Source organism: Hippoglossus stenolepis, chromosome 3 (genome assembly GCF_022539355.2).
Source record: "Hippoglossus stenolepis isolate QCI-W04-F060 chromosome 3, HSTE1.2, whole genome shotgun sequence".
Classification (NCBI taxonomy): Eukaryota; Metazoa; Chordata; class Actinopteri; order Pleuronectiformes; family Pleuronectidae; genus Hippoglossus; species Hippoglossus stenolepis.
The window spans coordinates 30,242,525-30,260,822 of record NC_061485.1 but is presented as its reverse complement, the minus strand read 5'-3'; the positions used below and the strand labels follow the sequence as shown (position 1 = coordinate 30,260,822).

Below are 18,298 nucleotides of genomic sequence, written 5' to 3'. Positions count from 1 at the left end.
CTGTCCCCTTCTGGAATTGCACTTAAGAAAATTCTCAGTTTAGGGTCTCCCCCAACAATAAGATGAAATATTTAGAGTGTACCTGCCCAAGGACTGCATATGGAAATTAGCTGATAGCTAAATCTGGCATAAATAATCTCTTCTCATTTTAAGATGAATGTTTTTGTGCATTGTCCTTGTTTAATAATATTTTCTTTTAAATCCACCCGTCATGTGTGCTCGTTTTCTGAATGATACTGTACGTATCTCATCATCCGTGTGATGTCATGCAGAGGTTCTACTTTCTGCTTAGTAACAACCTCTTCCTCTATAGAGTGGTGTCGTTGTTTGTAGTTTAGCAAAGTAACTCGCCCAGTTTGAAGCTTTTAAAAAAATTTTCTTTAATCTTAGAAAAGTTCATTTTTCAAAACACAATTAAAATCAAAGATAAAGCACATTCAAAAGATACAGATCAGTTAAAAGCAAAATCAGAGTCAAAAGGATATTTACAAAACATAAATAGAACAATGATTACTGCTGGAACTACACAAAAGGTAGACCATGTGTACATCATTACTTGCTTTCACTAGTGCTGTCAGACACTGAACTGATTGTTGTGGAATATGATGCTGAAAAACAGAATTACACTAACCACAAAAAGGTAACAGAAAATATGACAACACTTCAAATGAATGGTATACAGCAGGATTCTAAAAAGTCTCACTCAACAAAACAATGGGTCACTTGTGTTTTCACTTGTCAGTGCAGTTTTAGTTCACTGTGACTGACAGTGGTTCAATTAGCTAATGTTACCTTTGTCAAATATTTCCAACGCTTCTTACACTGTCCACATGTTCCTGTACAGGTAGGCAGCATTTCCTTTACCTGCACAGAACAGAGGGAAGGAGCCACTTAATGATTCAATATATTTTGACACTATGTTGGTGAAGGGAGGTAATCAGATGATACATTAAAATCATCTGCGACAACAGTGTGAATCCTCTGAGATGTACTTATATGTGGCGTTTTGATTGAAGTAATAATGCCTCGTGTTGACGTTGTTGAAAGGCATTCTGGGCAAGTAGAGTAGAAGAGGCCGGTTGGTATATTTAGACTTATTGCTAAAATGTCATCATAAAACAACTGGAGGAATGTTGTGAACATCACAGACATTTAATGTGTGCATTAATGTGTAGGAGAATTTCGGAGAATTTTTTTTTCTTTGTCCATAAAAAAAATCAAACGTTTCATCTGTCAATCAAACCTAACTTTAAATACATCCTGTATTATCCTGTATTTTTTCATCCAGGGATGTGGAATTCCCCCATCATGTTAGCAGTGCACAATCATGAGCCTATTTGAAATGTAGCAAAAGCAGTTTAATGTTGGCTGTCTAAGGTTCATCTGCAAAAAGAAGTGATTTGTCAAATCCGAAAACGGCATTAAACAGAAAATGATAAAAAAAAATTGGAAAAAGCAGTAAATGGCGAAACGCTAGTGAAACGAGCATTATCACTGCATCATCACCTAAATCATTTGTAATCTGAGAGAATATCAATGCATTATCTCAAAGTCAAGACTGTGCTATATTAATTACGAAACTGTTAAATATCATCATATCATTCATAGAGACCTCTAAGCCATCACACCTCATAATCACTTGCATTATTGCGCCACTCTTTATAGCAGTGCCACTGTTTTAATGGAGGCCAGTCCAAGGTCAAGGTCAAAAGGCCAAACAAGCAATCAAGCACTTGAACCACATAGAGTGGCGTCTTACCAATATGTGTTTCTATCTTTATGTCTGATGAAATGAGCCATGTTCACTGTAGCATTCAGCATTTCAGGATACCATCTTTGTCAAATCAGCCAATCACTTATTGTTACAATTCTCAAAGGAAAAACAAACAAAAACACATTTCACTAAAGCAAAGACATTAACAAAAGTGGCAGTTCAAGTCTTTAAATGGAAATAGAAAACAATGAATGTGTCTGTGCCTCCATCGATTTCAGCCAGAGAATAATTCAGTTGTTATTTGCTTGGAGTTATGCAAATTAAAAAGAACTCAGTCTGACATGAACAATATTTGGATGAAGTGCGTACAGATGGACGGAAGCTGTGAGGAGAGGTCAGTGCCGACCACAACTGCAACTGTTCCAGACAACAGGAGCTGACTTACACCCTCACATGTGGCTCTCTCTGAGGTTTCTACCTTCTTTTTACCCTGTTAAAAGGGTTTTTTAGTAGTTTTTCCTTACTCGTGTTGAGGGTTAAGGGCAGAGGATGTCACACCCTGTTAAAGCCCTATGAGACAAATTGTGATTTGTGAATATGGGCTATACAAATACAATTTGATTGATTGATTGATTACACTGCTGACACGGTCTCCTCACTGTGATGCTGAGCTCCGCTAGTTCACTAGAGGCAGGAAGGCTGGAGACGTGTAGTTGATACTTTTATGTGTTGCTTATTAAAGGCAGTAAATCTTTTTTGGGTTGACTACACGACTACTTTGATGATGTTGTTGCCCGAGCTGACTACTACATTTGGCAGCAGCGGTTTAAGGTGGTAGCTGAAAAGAAGCTTGGGGAACATAAGGCAGTAACTTGACACTATTATGCAAAAAACCCTGTCTGTTAAATATCAAACAATAAGTATTTTAACCGTTTTATTTCAAACATAAATCATGAAATAACCTTTCATAATGAGTTTCAATAATTTCGTCAATTATTTAACAAATGTTTGGTTATTTATAGGGTTGATAATTTCTGTATATGAAATATTGAATATAACAGGGGTTACATAAAGAGTGCATTGTGGATCAGCTGCATCAGAAATACTGAAAAGAAAATATATTGTTTCACTAATTTAGATTTTTGTTTTTACCAAACTTGGCAGTACAGCATAATCTGTTTTATTTAACTTGTAATACTGGTAGAGCTGTGATGTTAATTTACAGGGGAAAGGAAAAGTAAGTGAACCCTATCATTTTTGAACACAGCACAATCGATCTGAAATAATATCATATATCATTGTTCTTATCCATAATGAAATCAGTGTTCAGTGTTGAGAGATGATTTCCTGAAATCAGATCAAATTAAAAAACTATTAGAAATGGCACATTTAGCCACAATTGTTCTAAAATATGAACATTCGAAATAAAACCATGAAAACATGAAGTATCATCAGCCTTCTGCTTAGAGGTAGTGGGAGTTGCAGATCTCTGGCACTGTTATTTTTAGAGGTTGGACACTGAGAAGTTTAGGAATCCCTGGGTTAGGACTTGTCAAACACTATGAAACAAATTGTGATTTGTGAATATGGGCTATACAAATAAATTTTGATTGCTTGATTGATCATGTAACCTAGATGAAGATCAGATAACATTTTATGAGCAACCCAAAGGGTTCACATTCATTTTCCTTGACAGTGTACATTCGGTTTGTTTCCCTTTCTCGTCTGACATCTCAAGTGTTATGCACTGCAAACCTGCTAAAGGAAAATTTGCTGTGGAAGTAAAAAATAAAAATAAAAAAAAATAAATGGCAGCAAGTAAGGCTAGAGCAATATATTGCTCTGCTGAAAAATGGAGTGAACACTGACCATTAACGTAATAATTTGCGTCAAGTACTCATTGGAAACCGATCAATTGGGTACTATTACAATAATCAGTAATATGGGTACTTTGCTACCTTTCTTAGTAAATGTTTCTTCTCTTTCTATGCTAATAGAAATCAAATGGAATATTTGGATGTTTAGTTCATTATAGCTCTAAAATGCTCAAGAAAGACCTACTTCCTCATTTTGTTGTTGTTGTTCCTAATGAAAACCACAACATCAGGAGATGTATCTTTAAATCAAAGTATGAAAAAGTAAAAACTAAGTTGGCTTATTATAGTTGACCCTGAGCTTTAATGAGGAGAGAAGTGAATTATTATCTACCTATTATCAAAGGGATCCTCAGGGGAATGGGGGTGGAGGTAGTGCTATGAGAAATAGCCTTTCACTCTCCTTCAACATGATGAAGTTTATTCTTACAGGGGTGCCTTTCTATCACACGGCAGCCTTCATTCCAGTGCACCCTGTTTAACACTGGGGTATCTTGTGCATGGTCGGAGCCTGTGGTTGATCTAATGAATCCCATTGATGATACGGTTGTGAAGCAGCTCCTGCTCATGGTTGTGTAGGGGGAGATTCAGCTCCTCGTCATGCAGCCGAGCGTTCTTCCGGATCTCCTCCAGGGAGTAGTCCTGCACCAGGCTGCCGTTCTCAAAAACTGTCACCAGTAGGTCCTGGGAAACACAGGGCGCACAGAAATCATCACCACATGCAGGAGGAGCAGGTATTAAACCAATTCAAACTGATCGACTGGATCTCCAGCTACTTTATCTTGTGAAACTTTGTGTTAAAAGTATGTCCAAAGTCAGTTGTGCAATGTAACCAATGGCTGTCATGACTTGAGCCGCTTTGTTAACGCGGGATGATTAATTTGTGCAATTAACGCGTACATTTTTGTAACGCATTAACGCATGCGCAGAATGACCCGGTCCATGTACCCATATCCGCCCCCGCTCACTCTCTCGGAGCGTCACACGCAGTGAGATCAGAGCTCGTTCACGTGAAGCAGCCGGTCAGTGACTTTGTAGAAGAACAGTGAAACACAGAGTTTCTCTGGTCTCAGCTGCTCAGTGATCAGCTGCTTCATGATCAGAGCAGAAGCTGCAGTTGGTTTGTACCGAGCTGGAGTTTCTGTGTCCTCCTCCACTCTGCTCTCACTGGAACTAATAAACACTCATCACTAGTTATCAGGACCTGATCAGCACATGAAGTCACTCAGTGTTTGTTTGATTCGCTCCAGAGTTTATGAGGCTGCATTTAAACATCATGAAAATGACTCGTCAACATTTTGTGCCAACACCATCGATTAATTACTAAACACATGATCGTAAGTTTGTCACCTAAATCATCCCAATAAAAAATTTAACAAATGAACGTGAACTAGTTCATTTTCATCTGCATGAACTGAACTTGGAACTCGTTCTTTTTAAGTGTGAACTGGCTCAACACTGCTTCTACAGATGGGCTCAGATTCAGATTTCACATTCACATTTAATTGTGTAAAGGTTTGGTTGGTTGTTTGATTTAAAAAAGAAAAGAAAAAAGTTTTATTCAACCATCCTATATTTGATTAAAAAAAAAAAGAGAGCAAAGGCTAAGATGCCCTAATTGTTTAGGATGAAGGTTATCTTTGAGTTTGATTTTATATTATTTTTCAATCTTAATAACTATCATTTGGACTTGTCATCAATAAAAAAACAAATGTTAAATGTATATATCCGCCTTCTGTCATTTATCTTTGAGTTCCCATAACAATACATAGAAAATGGGGATTTTTCGGGCATTTAGAAATGGTGATTAATCGTGATTTCAGGCATGCACCGAACTCCAGAGAGAGTCTGCAGTTTCCCAGGAAGAGGTGTATGTGAGAACGCAAATGTCCCAGTGAGAGCCTTCTGCTGGCTTCCTCCGCTTGGCTCCCTAGTATAAAGTCAGTAGAAACTCCGGTAGCAGCCGATGAACCAGAAGATCCACCGCAAGATTAGCCGCCAGATTCTCCTCATGAAAAAGCAGAGCCACACAGGTAGAAGAATATGTCAAGAGAGTTTGTGTTGATAAGAGCCGACGCCAGTGTCTGTGTTGTAAAGAAGTCACGTGATCTCTGCAGTGGAATGAATACGTCATGTCCCGTCTCTGCACGCACTTTAAATTCCTTTGATTGCTGCCACATCACAGACGAAACATGAGACAAACGTGTACAAGGGGAGTGTGTGGAGGAGGCTGCTCTGTGACTATGCAGAGGAGTGATTAACATATGTCTCTTGGTATGGAGGTTGGGTGAATTAAAGAACTAACATTGTTGCTTAGTTATTCAGTTGGAATTGTGCTTTTACGTGTGTAATCGACTAAAGCACTGAAAACCAAATATTATCAAAATGGTAACATGTTCATAAACCTTTGAGCAGTACAAAAAAAGATGTAATTGTAGTTTTTACCTATCAACCAAACAATTTTCTTACTAAAATACACTTAGTAAATAAACACAGTGAAATGCTTGGACTAACCTCCTCAGGTTTGCCTGCTCCTTCCTCTATCGTCTCCAAGAAGCCATCAGAGTTTCTCCTCAGTGATAAGCGACCCTTCTTTGAGCCCTTGGATGGGTCGGTCACCGGCTGCTTGTACACGTCCATCTGGGGGGAGAGACATATAACTAGTTTCAAGACAACTAATGGAAATCATACTCATGAGCAAATTGAAAGCGACACTCTATGAGGATGCCAGTACGTGTACCCATGAGACAAGAAACCACAATAACAGCTGAACCAGAATGTAGTTCTGCAAACTCTACTTCATTAAATCAAATCTCACATCTACCTCTGTACATTTACACACTTCTTGTTGCCAGATAATGACCACTGTGATTTAGGGTTAGGGTTAGTCGTTGTCCCCCCTCCATAGTCCTCAATAGTTCCTTTGGTAAAGAACCTGTTATCGTAACCACCGTTATCGATGGTTCCAACTATAAAAGCAACAGACGGCAATTTGGAGACTTTATCATGGAAGGGTTTTTGATTATTTGACCAGGCAAGTGTTTTTTCTGTATTCAATCAACATTAGCCAGTAAATTAAGAGTGATAATATCTTCAGCAATTCAGTCACACTATTCAAATCCAGCCAAAACCCTTCCACTTACCCCCTTGCCATTAGTCTCCACATAGCTGCACTTGAAGGCACAGTTGAGTGTATCTCTGTTGAGTTTCTGAAGCAAAGCACTGCCACATCCAAAGAAGACGTTCTCAGCACTCCAGCCCTGATCACTCAGCTTCTTAAGGATCTTCAGAAAACACAGAAATTACAGCTTCAAACACAATCACAACAAATCAGGATTTGTCATCTCTCACTTGGAAGGGGAATGGCAAAATTCATCATAGTGAAATGTCTACTTTAGAAAGACCGTTGAGATTAAATGTGCAAGATAACTTTTATGTTGCAATAATAAATTGGAAATATTTTTTTCTTCATTTGTCCTTACCTAAAACAGAACTGATAACAATGGAGCTTATTAATAATAAATGATTTGATAAGTTAGCCCTGGAGTTAATAGTGAATGTCAGTCATAGTTTCACAGGTTTAAAACAAGTCAGCTTCAGAGAATTGTCCATGACATTTCATTGCCATAGCTGTCTGTTAACTGTTTAGTGTAATAGAGTATTTAAAGGTAACACTTGATTTTCAAATCAGTGGTTTAGATAACTGGGTACATGTGATGTTTCACTGCTTGTGTTTCTTGCTCGTCTCTACTATAAAGCTGTGGTGTGTCACAGCACAGCCGAATCTCAGCAATGAAAAATGTAAGTGAAAAGTCGTCATAACTAACAAAACAATGTATAAATAACAGTTAAGATAAAACTAGTACAACAACCAAACTTCTTCTTACCTCGTCCACTGAGTGGAGGTCAATGCCATCTCCCTGAATAATTCGCAGGCAAGAAGGCAGCACCTTGTATCCAACCGAGTTCAGAGAGCTGCCAAAACACTCTTCTAAAATCTTGATGACCTATAAAGCAAACAAAGTGTATATTTTTGGGGGACTTTGATTTATACGTATAGCTACAAGCTGCATGTTAATTTGGTGCAGTCTGAACAACAATCTAAAAATCTGCATTTCAGAAATACAAGTCACTCTGCAGCTTACTGGACCAACAAACTGCTTTCTCATCGTTAGTGTCAAACATATTGTGATAACTATCGATAACATATATCATATATTAATAATATCTCTAATAAAAACATCAGATGATGTGATAACGATACTGAAAAACTATCATTCTCAACTTGTATCTACAATCAGTTATATCACTTATTCATATAGTCACTGCATGAACACATTATATTTTACAGATTTTGGTTAATATACTGTTATCAAATTATTTTAGAAAAGTTATAAAACTGAGTCTCCTTTATGATTATACGTGTTCCATCTGACAACGATCATGCCACACAACCTAAAGCTCAGGCCGTGTTGTACAGTGTTGTGTGGGAAGTTAAAGTTAAAGCTTTAATAGTACAGTCGTGTGTTGTGTTTTTTCTAAAGCTCTAAAATGCAGCTAAGAAGATACTGCCTACAGATTTTTCCAACTAAACCTTCTAGGCTGGATTTAATTGTGGCTCAGCAGGCCGAGCAGATCATCCCCTAATCAGCCAGTCCACTCCTCTAGTCCTGAAGGGTCCTTAGGGAAGACACTAAACTGGTTTTTCCTGAAGGCTATTCCATCAAGTGTAAATGATGTGTGATAGAAAAGTGGCCTAATGTAATGTAACACACAAAAAAAGTGCTATATCCTGTAAATGCAGTCCCCTACACTTAAAATAGAGCAGAGAAGATCTATATTTATGAAATTTCCAGTAATAAATGAGTGTGAACTAATAGACCGTGTGTGTTTTAATAGTACAATTGCTTTGGTTGTCCAACACTGACTAATCAGGCCTGTTCTTTACCTCAATAAGGGTCTCTGCAGGATCTCCAGAGTCCGGCCGGATGACCAGACAGGAGTCCTGGCTGCGCTCCATCACTCGCTCCTTCAGTTTCTCTCCCCATATGTGTTTGCAGGCATTAAAGATGTCGTAGCTGTCACTGACCACTGAGACTGGTCCAGAGGAGAACTGGTCCAGGACTCGCTCAAACGCCTCCTTCTCCCTGCTCCTCCCCCAAGAGATGATGGTGCTGGATAACAGAGAGGAAGAAATTAACAGTCTCATGGTGCTAGAGATCTTACAACTTGTTCTAATATCTGAAAATACAACCGCTGATGGTGTTACAGTTTTACTTACAATTCACTGACTCATCAACTGGGCAGATTTGAACAATGGGATATGCATTTAATTTATGCAAGTACAAAAAATGTAAATGCCCCACTTCCACATTGCAAACACAAATTTACACTGAAAATGGATTATTACATCATTATGAAGATAAGTAAGGGATCCAACAAACTTTACATAGGGAGAGTTTCAGATAAGACCAAAACATAGACAAGACATCAATGACATTAATTCTAGATTAAAAGCTCAAATTAATGTAGGATCTTTTCAAAAATATTCTGATGTTACCAAGGACAACATAGTTTGTGACAAAGAGTGTCTGTTTGTGGTCCAGGTATTTCTCTTTACAAAGCCAGTGATGTTTTCCTTATGGGGATGAAAAGCAAATCCCTTTAAGGTTAATCATTAAACTTTAAGGTGAGATATGTTTTAAGGTTAGGGTAAGGGTTAACCATGGTTATGGTTAGAGTAAGTCTCCAAGAAATCAATGTAAGTTAAGGTAATGTCCTCTGAAGTCAAACCTGGTATTAACATTTGGTTTTTGTGATCTGATCAAAAGTGGACAGCTCTGAATGCGTGCGTTCACACCTTGCATTAAAATGTGACCCCACATGCGTCTCTCTATTGGATCTCAGATCAGACGTCACCTCCCCACTCTATACAAACATGTAGAAATTTCTGTTCATGAAGACCAAGCATGTCCGATGTCAGTGTGTGTGTGTGTGTGTGTGTGTGTGTGTGTGTGTGTGTGTGTGTGTTGGTACGAGCGAGAGAAAGAGGTAGAAAGACGAGTCAGGAGAGACTGAATGAATGTCATGCAGCCTCGCTGTGAAGAAAGATTTGACCAATTTCAGGAAAGTATAGACCAATATGTGGTGATCGGAGTTGATATTGTGGCGGTGGACACAAACAAATCAACAAAAGAGAAAAACAAATTTAGATTCAAAGTGAAACTGCAGCGAGTCTGCTGAGTAGGAAGTTCACACTGTTAAAAGAATGTTGACACGTGGCCCAGATCACCTCCGAATGTGGTCTGGAGTGATCGGATCACTATCCGATCGGAGTGTGTTCACACCTGTACTTAAAGCTGTCCACTTGAGATAGGATCACAAAAACAACATTTTGGGGTTAGTGGTGGGGGTGGGGGTGGGGGTGGTGTGTTTGTGTTCTACCTGTGCTCTGCTGCTGGAATGGAGAAGCCAGCCATCGGGCAGCTATAATATCTCTGAGCCATCAGAAGTCCAGCCACTGTGTCTGTGCTGCAGAAATTAACCAGGTGAGCTGCTCCCCCTAATGCTGCAGACTGGGGTGTACAGGTGGGAATAATAAATCACTCTGCTGTTTCAAATAGTGTCTTTGAAATTCAGGTACAGTGTTAAAGAGTTACAGCACAACGACAGCACATATGCTGCAGGGTTATTACATCCTGATTACATATTTTGCAGTGAGCTTTATGCAGGTAGTTAAACACTTGAGATGAGAGCTCTGCAGCTTAACCCTAATCCATGATGTTCATACTTCAGATAAAATGAAAAATACTGTCAGTTGGGTGTAAAAAAGTGACAAATATGATCAATATTATATTTTGAGAGAGTGTAACTTCTGTTACCGTCAGTGCAAACCATGGAAAATCACAGAGGGTGGAGAATCCTCCTCACTGCCTTAGTGTTTTGTTTTTTTAACTTTACATCAGACTTGACAAGGTTTTTGTACATCATGTAAGTGACTCTGAAGATTTCCCTTTCTGCTCTCCTTTCTTATTAAATATTCCTCAACACATTTTTTTAAACAATTCTGTGATTGACTGAGTGACTGGTGTGATGTGTGGGTCCCTCTGACAGCCAGCAGGACTATGCTGTTGACAATGGCACTTAGAGTCACATATGCCTAGGTGATTCAGTACACTGAGCTCGGCTTGAAGAGAGAATGTTCAAACATTTGTTCCTCTGTGCACTAAACCGAAACGAATTTGATTTCAGCTTCCTGTTCCAATGAAAGTGTTTCCCTCTGATGTTCAGTCATCTAACCTTTGTGCCCATAATCAATGATGTGAACAGTACATCATTCAATAACTTGATAACTTCAGCATGATAAAGCCATAATCACAAAGCAGATATTGCAAGATTATCACTTGCAACACAGAGCATTTACAAGCAGAGTTCCGATGATAGTAATGACGTAGAAAGGCCAATGTGCAAACATAGCGCCTGTAGATACTCTGAAACCACAACATAAGAAAGTTGCAATATACAGAAATAAAGTGAGAAACCACATTGGCTTTGCCTCAGTGCTGAGTTTTCACAAAATAAATACAAGGAGCCAAAAATATTCCTGACCTCCTGTGAGGAGACGCCTCTGTAGCCAAAGTCATGCAGCTTCAGGTCCAGGCCTTCAAGGCTTCCTGAGGTGGCCTTCAGGTGCTTGGCCAGGATCTTCTTAAACTCCCTGGACACTGTGGCAACTGTGATGGGATACCACATCTGCACCAGCATGGTCTACAGTCCACAAGAGGGAGGGTTAGATGAGAAAAAGAGAGAAGCTAGAATTACTGCCCTGTGGTTGTATGCTTCCACTGAACCTTGGCTGTTACAGTTTAAAGTCGTAGACCTTTTTGTTTGTTGTTTTTGCATTTCAGAAAATGTTCAGAAGACCAGACGGCATTTAAATGCACTAACTGGGTTCGGTTTGCAATTTAACCAATAAAAATGTTGGATTTTCAAAAAAACAGTTAGTTAGACATGCCTTTTTTCTCTTTTGTTTATTTACTATTGCTATTTAATAAAGAACAGATAATGTCATTACTCAATGGAATTATCGATAGAAGACTCAAATTAAATAGCTGCAGCCCAAGTTTGAGTCCAAGTAACAACTAATAAAACATTTTTTGAATTACCTCAAAGGGTTTTTGGATCCACAAGAACAAAAATGTGTTTTCTAAGGTCACATTGACGTTGACCTTTGACCAACCAAATCTAATCAGTTAATCCACCAGTCTCAGTGAATGTTTGCGCCAAATTTGAAAGGTTTCTCTCGAGGCATTCTTAAGATGACACGTTCAAAAGGCAAAAAATGATTTATGAGGTCACAACGACCTTGACCTTTGAACACAAGAATATAACCAATTCATCCTTGAGTCAAACGTCGAACGTTTGTACCAAATTTAAAGAAATCCCCTCAAGGTATTGTTGAGATATTGTGTTCACAAGAATGGGACCAACAGACGGATAATGCCTCCGGCCAACCAAAACAACATCGAGGCATAGCGAGTGATCAGTTGGTAAAGAAAAAGAAAACCGATGGATAAGAAGGAGGGAAGGGCCAGATTTTGATGAGAGTGTTAAGAGTACATGAGAATAATGAAGTTGTGGAGATAGGGACTGATGCTACTAAAGCATAATTTCCTGCTGTTTCATGGGGAATGGACATACTGTTGTTTTTTGTATACAGTTGTATGACGAGTAGCTAGAATGGGTTAGTGAATTTAAAAACCCCAGAACGTGCTTACTGTTTTTTTAATTCCTGGTTTAATATGAAACTGGAAGGACACTTATAACTAAGCTCTATCTCTCTCTCATTCAGTAAAGCTTTCAGCATATTCACAGTTTACCTCAATGTAGTTGGTGAGCCAGTAGAAGCTGGGATCAGTGTTTTCCACAGTGAAGAGCACGTTGCCTCTCGGTATAATCCTGCCTTCAGGGACAGCTTTTATCCGGATAGGAAGACGGCCATTATGTTTCTGACAAAGCAACAAGCATATTTAGTTCAAGTTATTTACTGGAGGTATAATGATGGATGCCTCTCTATCTGGATCTGTCTGGACAGAGGGACAGTTGAAATCATTTTGTGCACCTCAAGGACCTGCCTCCAGCCTTCTTCATCAAACACATCTTGTTTGAAGTGCATCTGGTAGAAGAGCTTGGCTTCCTGAATCTTCTCCTCAGTGACAACAGGGCCTGTAGAAAACAATCTAAGTTACTACAACATCAGTCACAAGCAGAAACTACTGTACATAGAGGAATATTGATTCATCTGTAGTCAATTTAAATCAAACTGTATCAGAGTAGTTCATATTATGTCTCCTTACAAATGGTGCTGGAGTTACCAAACGATTCAAGATCACATGTTAAAGGAGTGAACTTTTCAAACTACAGTGTACTATTGGCTACCATCTAAATTTACTGTTGCACCTTATGGTAAATCGTGAGACGGTGTATTTTTACATTAATATTATAATACTTATACTATCACAGAATGATTTTATTCATTCATTAGGTTTTAATGATACATGAGACATTTCTCCTGTATGTTAACAGGTATGTTTTATGGCAATGTTCTTACAAGGCACTCCTTTGAGTAATATTCTTTATAGTCAGGCTCATCGGATATAAGCTGTGAGTCAGGCTCAGCTATCTATCTGTTTCCATTTTCAAAATCTCCTTTGCTACAGGATATAATAACAACCCCTAACCTGCAATATACATGCTGAAAATGGCAAGTTCTGACCAAGATTTGAATTGAAGAGTCACTATAGCTGCTTTCAGACATGCACTATGAACTCTGAAGAACTCTGGAGCGGCTGTATGTGAGAAATCAAATGTCAGAATGTGAGAAAATCTCTGACCAGCCTCCTGGTAAAACTCTTGTGAGAACACAGCAGGGGATTCTCGGCAGGATTCACTGTGAGCGATTGGGTGTGTTTTTCTAATACGGAACAGATGCAAAAATTGAAAACAAAACCAGAGATTTCTGTGTTGTTGTGAATGCGTTTCAGCAGAGAATGTCCTGCTGCGTTGTTCATGTGTGAAAGGCAAACTTAAGAGAAAGTCCTGACCCAATTCTCCAGACATCTTCCAGAGTTCATGTTTGAAAACATCTTGTCTTTTACTGCTTTTTGTTGCATTTTCTTTGCAAGGAATTGGATATTTTAGACTGCCTTTAGACATGCACTGAACTCCGCAGATGATCCGTTATTTTCTCTGGAGGAGGTGCATATGTGAACACAAATGTCCGGGTGAGAGCCTCCGGACTATCTTTCTCTGCTTAGTATAACGTCAGCAGAAATCCAGGAGAATTCGATGTGAGAACACAGCAGGGGATCCCCCGCTGGATTTAACGTGAGTGAGTGGGGGGGGTTGATGATGCTTCTAATGCGCGACAGACGCAAAATAAAAAAACAAACAAAAAGAAAACAAATATCTCCCTGTGAAAAAGCAGCGACACACACATTGAAGACATTGACAAAGGTGTCAAGAGAGTTTGGGGTGATAAGAGCCGACGACGGTGTGTTGTAACGAAGATCACGTGATCTGAGTAGCGGAGTTAATAGGTCTCTTCCTGTCTCGGCCTGTGGCACCCGGCTGCTCCACCTCTCGCCTGAATGATGCGCCTGTGCAGAGAACCTCCCGCTGTGTTGTGCATGTGTGAAAGGCAAACTCTGGACCCAATTCTCCGGCCTTAACCCGCAGTTCATGTCTGAAAACGGCTCTAGTGACAACTCCCCATGTGCAAATGTCCGAGGGGGGGTTTGTTGCATATTGGGCTTGGCGCTCCCCAAGACAATAGGGGATGGTTTAAGAAATACAAACAAGTCAAGTCTATAGCAGAAAAAGACCATTCTCGAGATCTGACACAGTGCTGTAACTCGGTAACTGTAACGCTCAGTCAATGCTGTTCTTACGTCAGAAGAAAGGGGGTGAATGTACCTTCCAAATACTTCTTCAGTAGATACTGAAGACCGAAGAACACCACCTCACTAAACTGGGATCCCTCCTTGCGTCTGCATTCAAAGTAGGAATAGATCTTGTTGATGTTTGGAGGATACTGTTTGTAGTGTGTGATCTGGAAGAAACAGACAGAAGTCAAGCACAAGCAACTGACAAGCAAAACCCCCAAAACAGATTCATTGAGTAAACATGTTGCAATGCCATTCCAATTATCACCCACAGTATCTGAAATGTTCATTTAACACTTCTTAATCTCGTCACACCACACAGATTTATATTGTGAAACAGCATGAAATAAAACCACAGTAAGTCCACTGGGGATAATCTGTAAAGTGAAGGATTGTCTGCACTATGTGATGCTTGCGTACAGTAAGCATGTTTTCTGGATTCAAGTGGGAAGGAATAATGAAAGCTTAAAGTACAAGAGTCTCTTTGTGCTCCTTCAGCACTAATTGAATAATCAACAGCATCCACCAGTCACTGGAAGAAATAACTCCAAGGAGCATTGACTCTGGATTCTTCTGCCTCATCCTGCCACCAGTTGGAGTTCTCTCTCTTATCTTCCCTCTTTCCCCTCAGGAAAACATAATCCGAAACACAGGAGATCCAAAACATGGAAATTTCAAGCACAGGCTCCATCTTTACTGGAAGAAACTTTAATATTCGTCCTGTTTCAACATATATTATTACCCTTACACTATCTACAGGCTAACTATGTAAGTGGGCAGCTGTGGCTCAGGAAATAGAGTGGGTTGTCCACTATCCAGATGGTTGGTGATTGTGAAGTGGCCTTGGGCAAGACAGTGAACCACACATTGCTGTGCTGACAGTGTATGAATGGTGATGGACAGAAAAAAGATATGGAAGCACTGTATTAATGTGTAAGTGAATGGGTGAATGTTACCTGTACTGTAAACAGAGATTTTTTTTAACATTTAAGGAGGGATGGTGGGGGTAGGACCCTGAACAAACCACAGAGAAAGAACAGGAAAACAAATGAATGACAGCAGGTGTATATAGTGTACACACCCAAAGGTTACGGTTGCATGTAGCTAGGCACAAGGACAAACTTAGACCGAGAGAATTCCTCAGAAACTTCAGTAGTGAAAGCTAAAGCTTGTAGTGTTCTCAGCTGTGCTGTGGGTGCATATTGGATATACTTGTTCATAATTACACAAGTTATGCAACTGAGAAGCTCAACGGGAAACAAAATACAAAGCCACAGTCACATGGATTGGCCAGGGATCAAGTGTAGTCATGCAGGCGACATCGTAATCAGCATCATGACTGCTGTAAGGATCTAAATATATCTTCTTTTGCAGCTGAGGCTGATGGGAGTGTCACTATTTAGGACAATGACATTTTGACCGTGATGAAAAGTCAGGAGTTCATGGACATAAAAAAAGTAGACGCTGAGACACTTTAGATGAGTGAAAATTATGCCCAGCTGGTGGTAAATGAAAGAGAATGAATACAGTGATTATGATTCATCTTCTGCTGACTATGAATATCTCTCTGCACCAAGTTCATGGAGATGTATTGTGTGATTGTGATGACAGGCCCATTGGAGGAATCCTCTTAGTGGTGCTGCTGCTGCTGCTATGGACTTTTCTGCTGGGGTCACTGGAGCTAGTATAAAGGCCAGTTGGTCACCATGCAGACCTCTGCAGTCTGGATGCAATGCAGACCTTTCAGTGACATCTAACAGTGACATTTGACATTTAACTCTACTGAAGTGGGCATATGTCGTACTCTATATGCCAGCAACGCCTTCTCAAGCACAGCACTGACTCACCGCTGGATTCAGGTTACCAACTGTCAGGAAACACTGTATCAGGTTTCACTTTCATTACCATGAAACTGAAAGCAAAACAGTCAGTGGAGGGTTAGGTTCTCTTTTACACAAATACAGACTATGAGAGTGAGCATTACTGGTTATGCATATTAATGATATTTATCACACAGGGACTTGCCCTTTAGAACATGATTCATTAAACTGGAGTCATGGGACTCCTGAGAGATCCTGGTCTTCAATAGTCTTCAGTAAAAAACTAATATTTAACTCTGTCACAACATTTCCTTGAGTTTAGCACTTTGACACAAAGTAGTACTGATATACTGACTGTTTCTACTTTTAACAGTATTCTTATGTCAATGAAGAGTCTCAAAGAAGACTCAGCACCAGGAAAGGCCCCTGTTTGTTAAATCTGAAAAGGCCCTGAAGTAGTCCAAGGCAGACATGAAGTGCAAGGCCGACAGTGGACATGAATGAGCTTGTGGTTGTAATAGCTTGAGCGTCTGCATACAAGAATACTAGCACAAAGTTACAGGGGGTACTGCACATGTACAATGTCTTTTGTAAGCATATTGTCCACATGTCCAGACCCTGTCATTATTTGTAATTGAAATATGGCCCCTGTGGTGATGCTGACACTGACACTGGTGAATTAGAAGTTTGATAAGAGAGTGTGTGTTGGTGGACTGTGTCCACACAATTTAGTTAAAGAACATTCCCAATTAGTTTTTATGCCCCTTGCCACACTATGTGCACGTGGCAGATGTAATGCTGTGCACTTATTAAATGTGGCAGCAAAGGCTTGGCCAAGACTTGTTTGTGAATCCTGCTTCAAAAAACTAGTCTGTCACATTATCACGCTGTGATAAAGCTCTCTTAACGGAGTAACTGAATAAATACATTTAGCAAATGCGCTTACACCCAGTAAAGGAGGATGTGAGGAGTGGGTTGGTGTGTTCAAAATGAAACTCAGGCAAAAGTGGCACGAGATGGTCAAGTCATTTCTTCATACATTTTGGTCACAACCTCTGCTCCTGGCCATGGATAACAGCCGCGTGCACACCATTCAGTGAATATTACAGCAATATTATCGATTCTCCAAACTGTAACAGCGAACATAGTTGGCTTTGTGCTGTGACTGCAGACTGAATTAGATAGGACACGAGTGTAAACAGAATATATAACCTGTGATCATATGTACAATGAACCGGTTTGTACATTAGTCATGACTTGCTGAGGCACAAATGAAGATTGTACTGGAGTTTAAAGCACAGTCCAGAAAGTGGTAAATGCGTGTGGTTAAATATCTCGTATAACAAACGGAGTTCGATGCCGGGGCAGAGGCCAGCAGCAGGAAGAGCGGCTGCACTCACCTTGTAGGAATCCGTCGCAAGCAGGACATTAAAATCCTGCGCTGCCATTGTTGTTGTGGTTGAATGAATGAGCGTGAACGAATGTCAGGCTCTGCGTCCTCGTAGCAAGTTGACCAGAGAGACCCGGGATCCAGAGCGTGTGTGTGGGGCTGGCTGGATGGGAGCTGGGCGAACACACTGTGGCTCCGGTGGAAAGGGAAATGCGCGTTCAGTGGCGGTTAGTGGTGAAGTGAAGCCCCGGGTTTTTACGGTCAAGCCAATTTCCGAGATACTGGAGATTGTGGAGAAACAGAAACCAGTCTGTGGGTGGGGGGTTTTGGAGAGGGGCGTGTCCCACTACTCACGGCCACGCCCACGTTCTCTCAACGCTTTCGTGAACTGACGTCATGCTGCGTTCAAGTGCATTAAGCACTTTTTATCAGCTATTTATTCAGTTATATATTCTGACGCGCTCTATCCATATTTATTCTTTCATTCTATGTTTACACAAATGTCAGTAACTTTCAATTCAAACTGATTGGTTCTTTAAGAAAATAAAGAATGTGTA

General features: G+C 39.9%; 1 protein-coding gene across 1 annotated transcript; it reads right to left on the bottom strand.

Annotated features, from left to right (window-relative positions):
- Positions 1-355: 355 nt before the first annotated feature.
- nampt2 (nicotinamide phosphoribosyltransferase 2) lies at positions 356-18,067 on the bottom strand. Its single transcript, XM_035152229.2, has 11 exons — positions 17,752-18,067; positions 14,563-14,698; positions 12,710-12,813; positions 12,468-12,596; positions 11,197-11,355; positions 10,033-10,163; positions 8,537-8,762; positions 7,476-7,595; positions 6,732-6,872; positions 6,103-6,228; positions 356-4,272 (listed from the first exon to the last, which is right to left on the bottom strand). Exons 1-11 carry the CDS (start codon positions 17,797-17,799, stop codon positions 4,111-4,113), a joined length of 1,482 nt encoding a protein of 493 aa, XP_035008120.1. The 5' UTR covers positions 17,800-18,067; the 3' UTR covers positions 356-4,110.
- Between the last annotated feature and the right edge of the window lie 231 nt (positions 18,068-18,298).

Coding starts and splice junctions, on each gene's coding strand:
- nampt2 (XM_035152229.2), bottom strand. CDS start 17,799: ATGGCAGCGCAGGATTTTAATGTCCTGCTTGCGACGGATTCCTACAAG. Junction 14,699..17,751: donor TTGCGACGGATTCCTACAAG/GTGAGTGCAGCC, acceptor TGTTTCTTCCAG/ATCACACACTACAAACAGTA. Junction 4,273..6,102: donor GAGCAGGCAAACCTGAGGAG/GTTAGTCCAAGC, acceptor TGTGTTTCCCAG/GACCTACTGGTGACAGTTTT.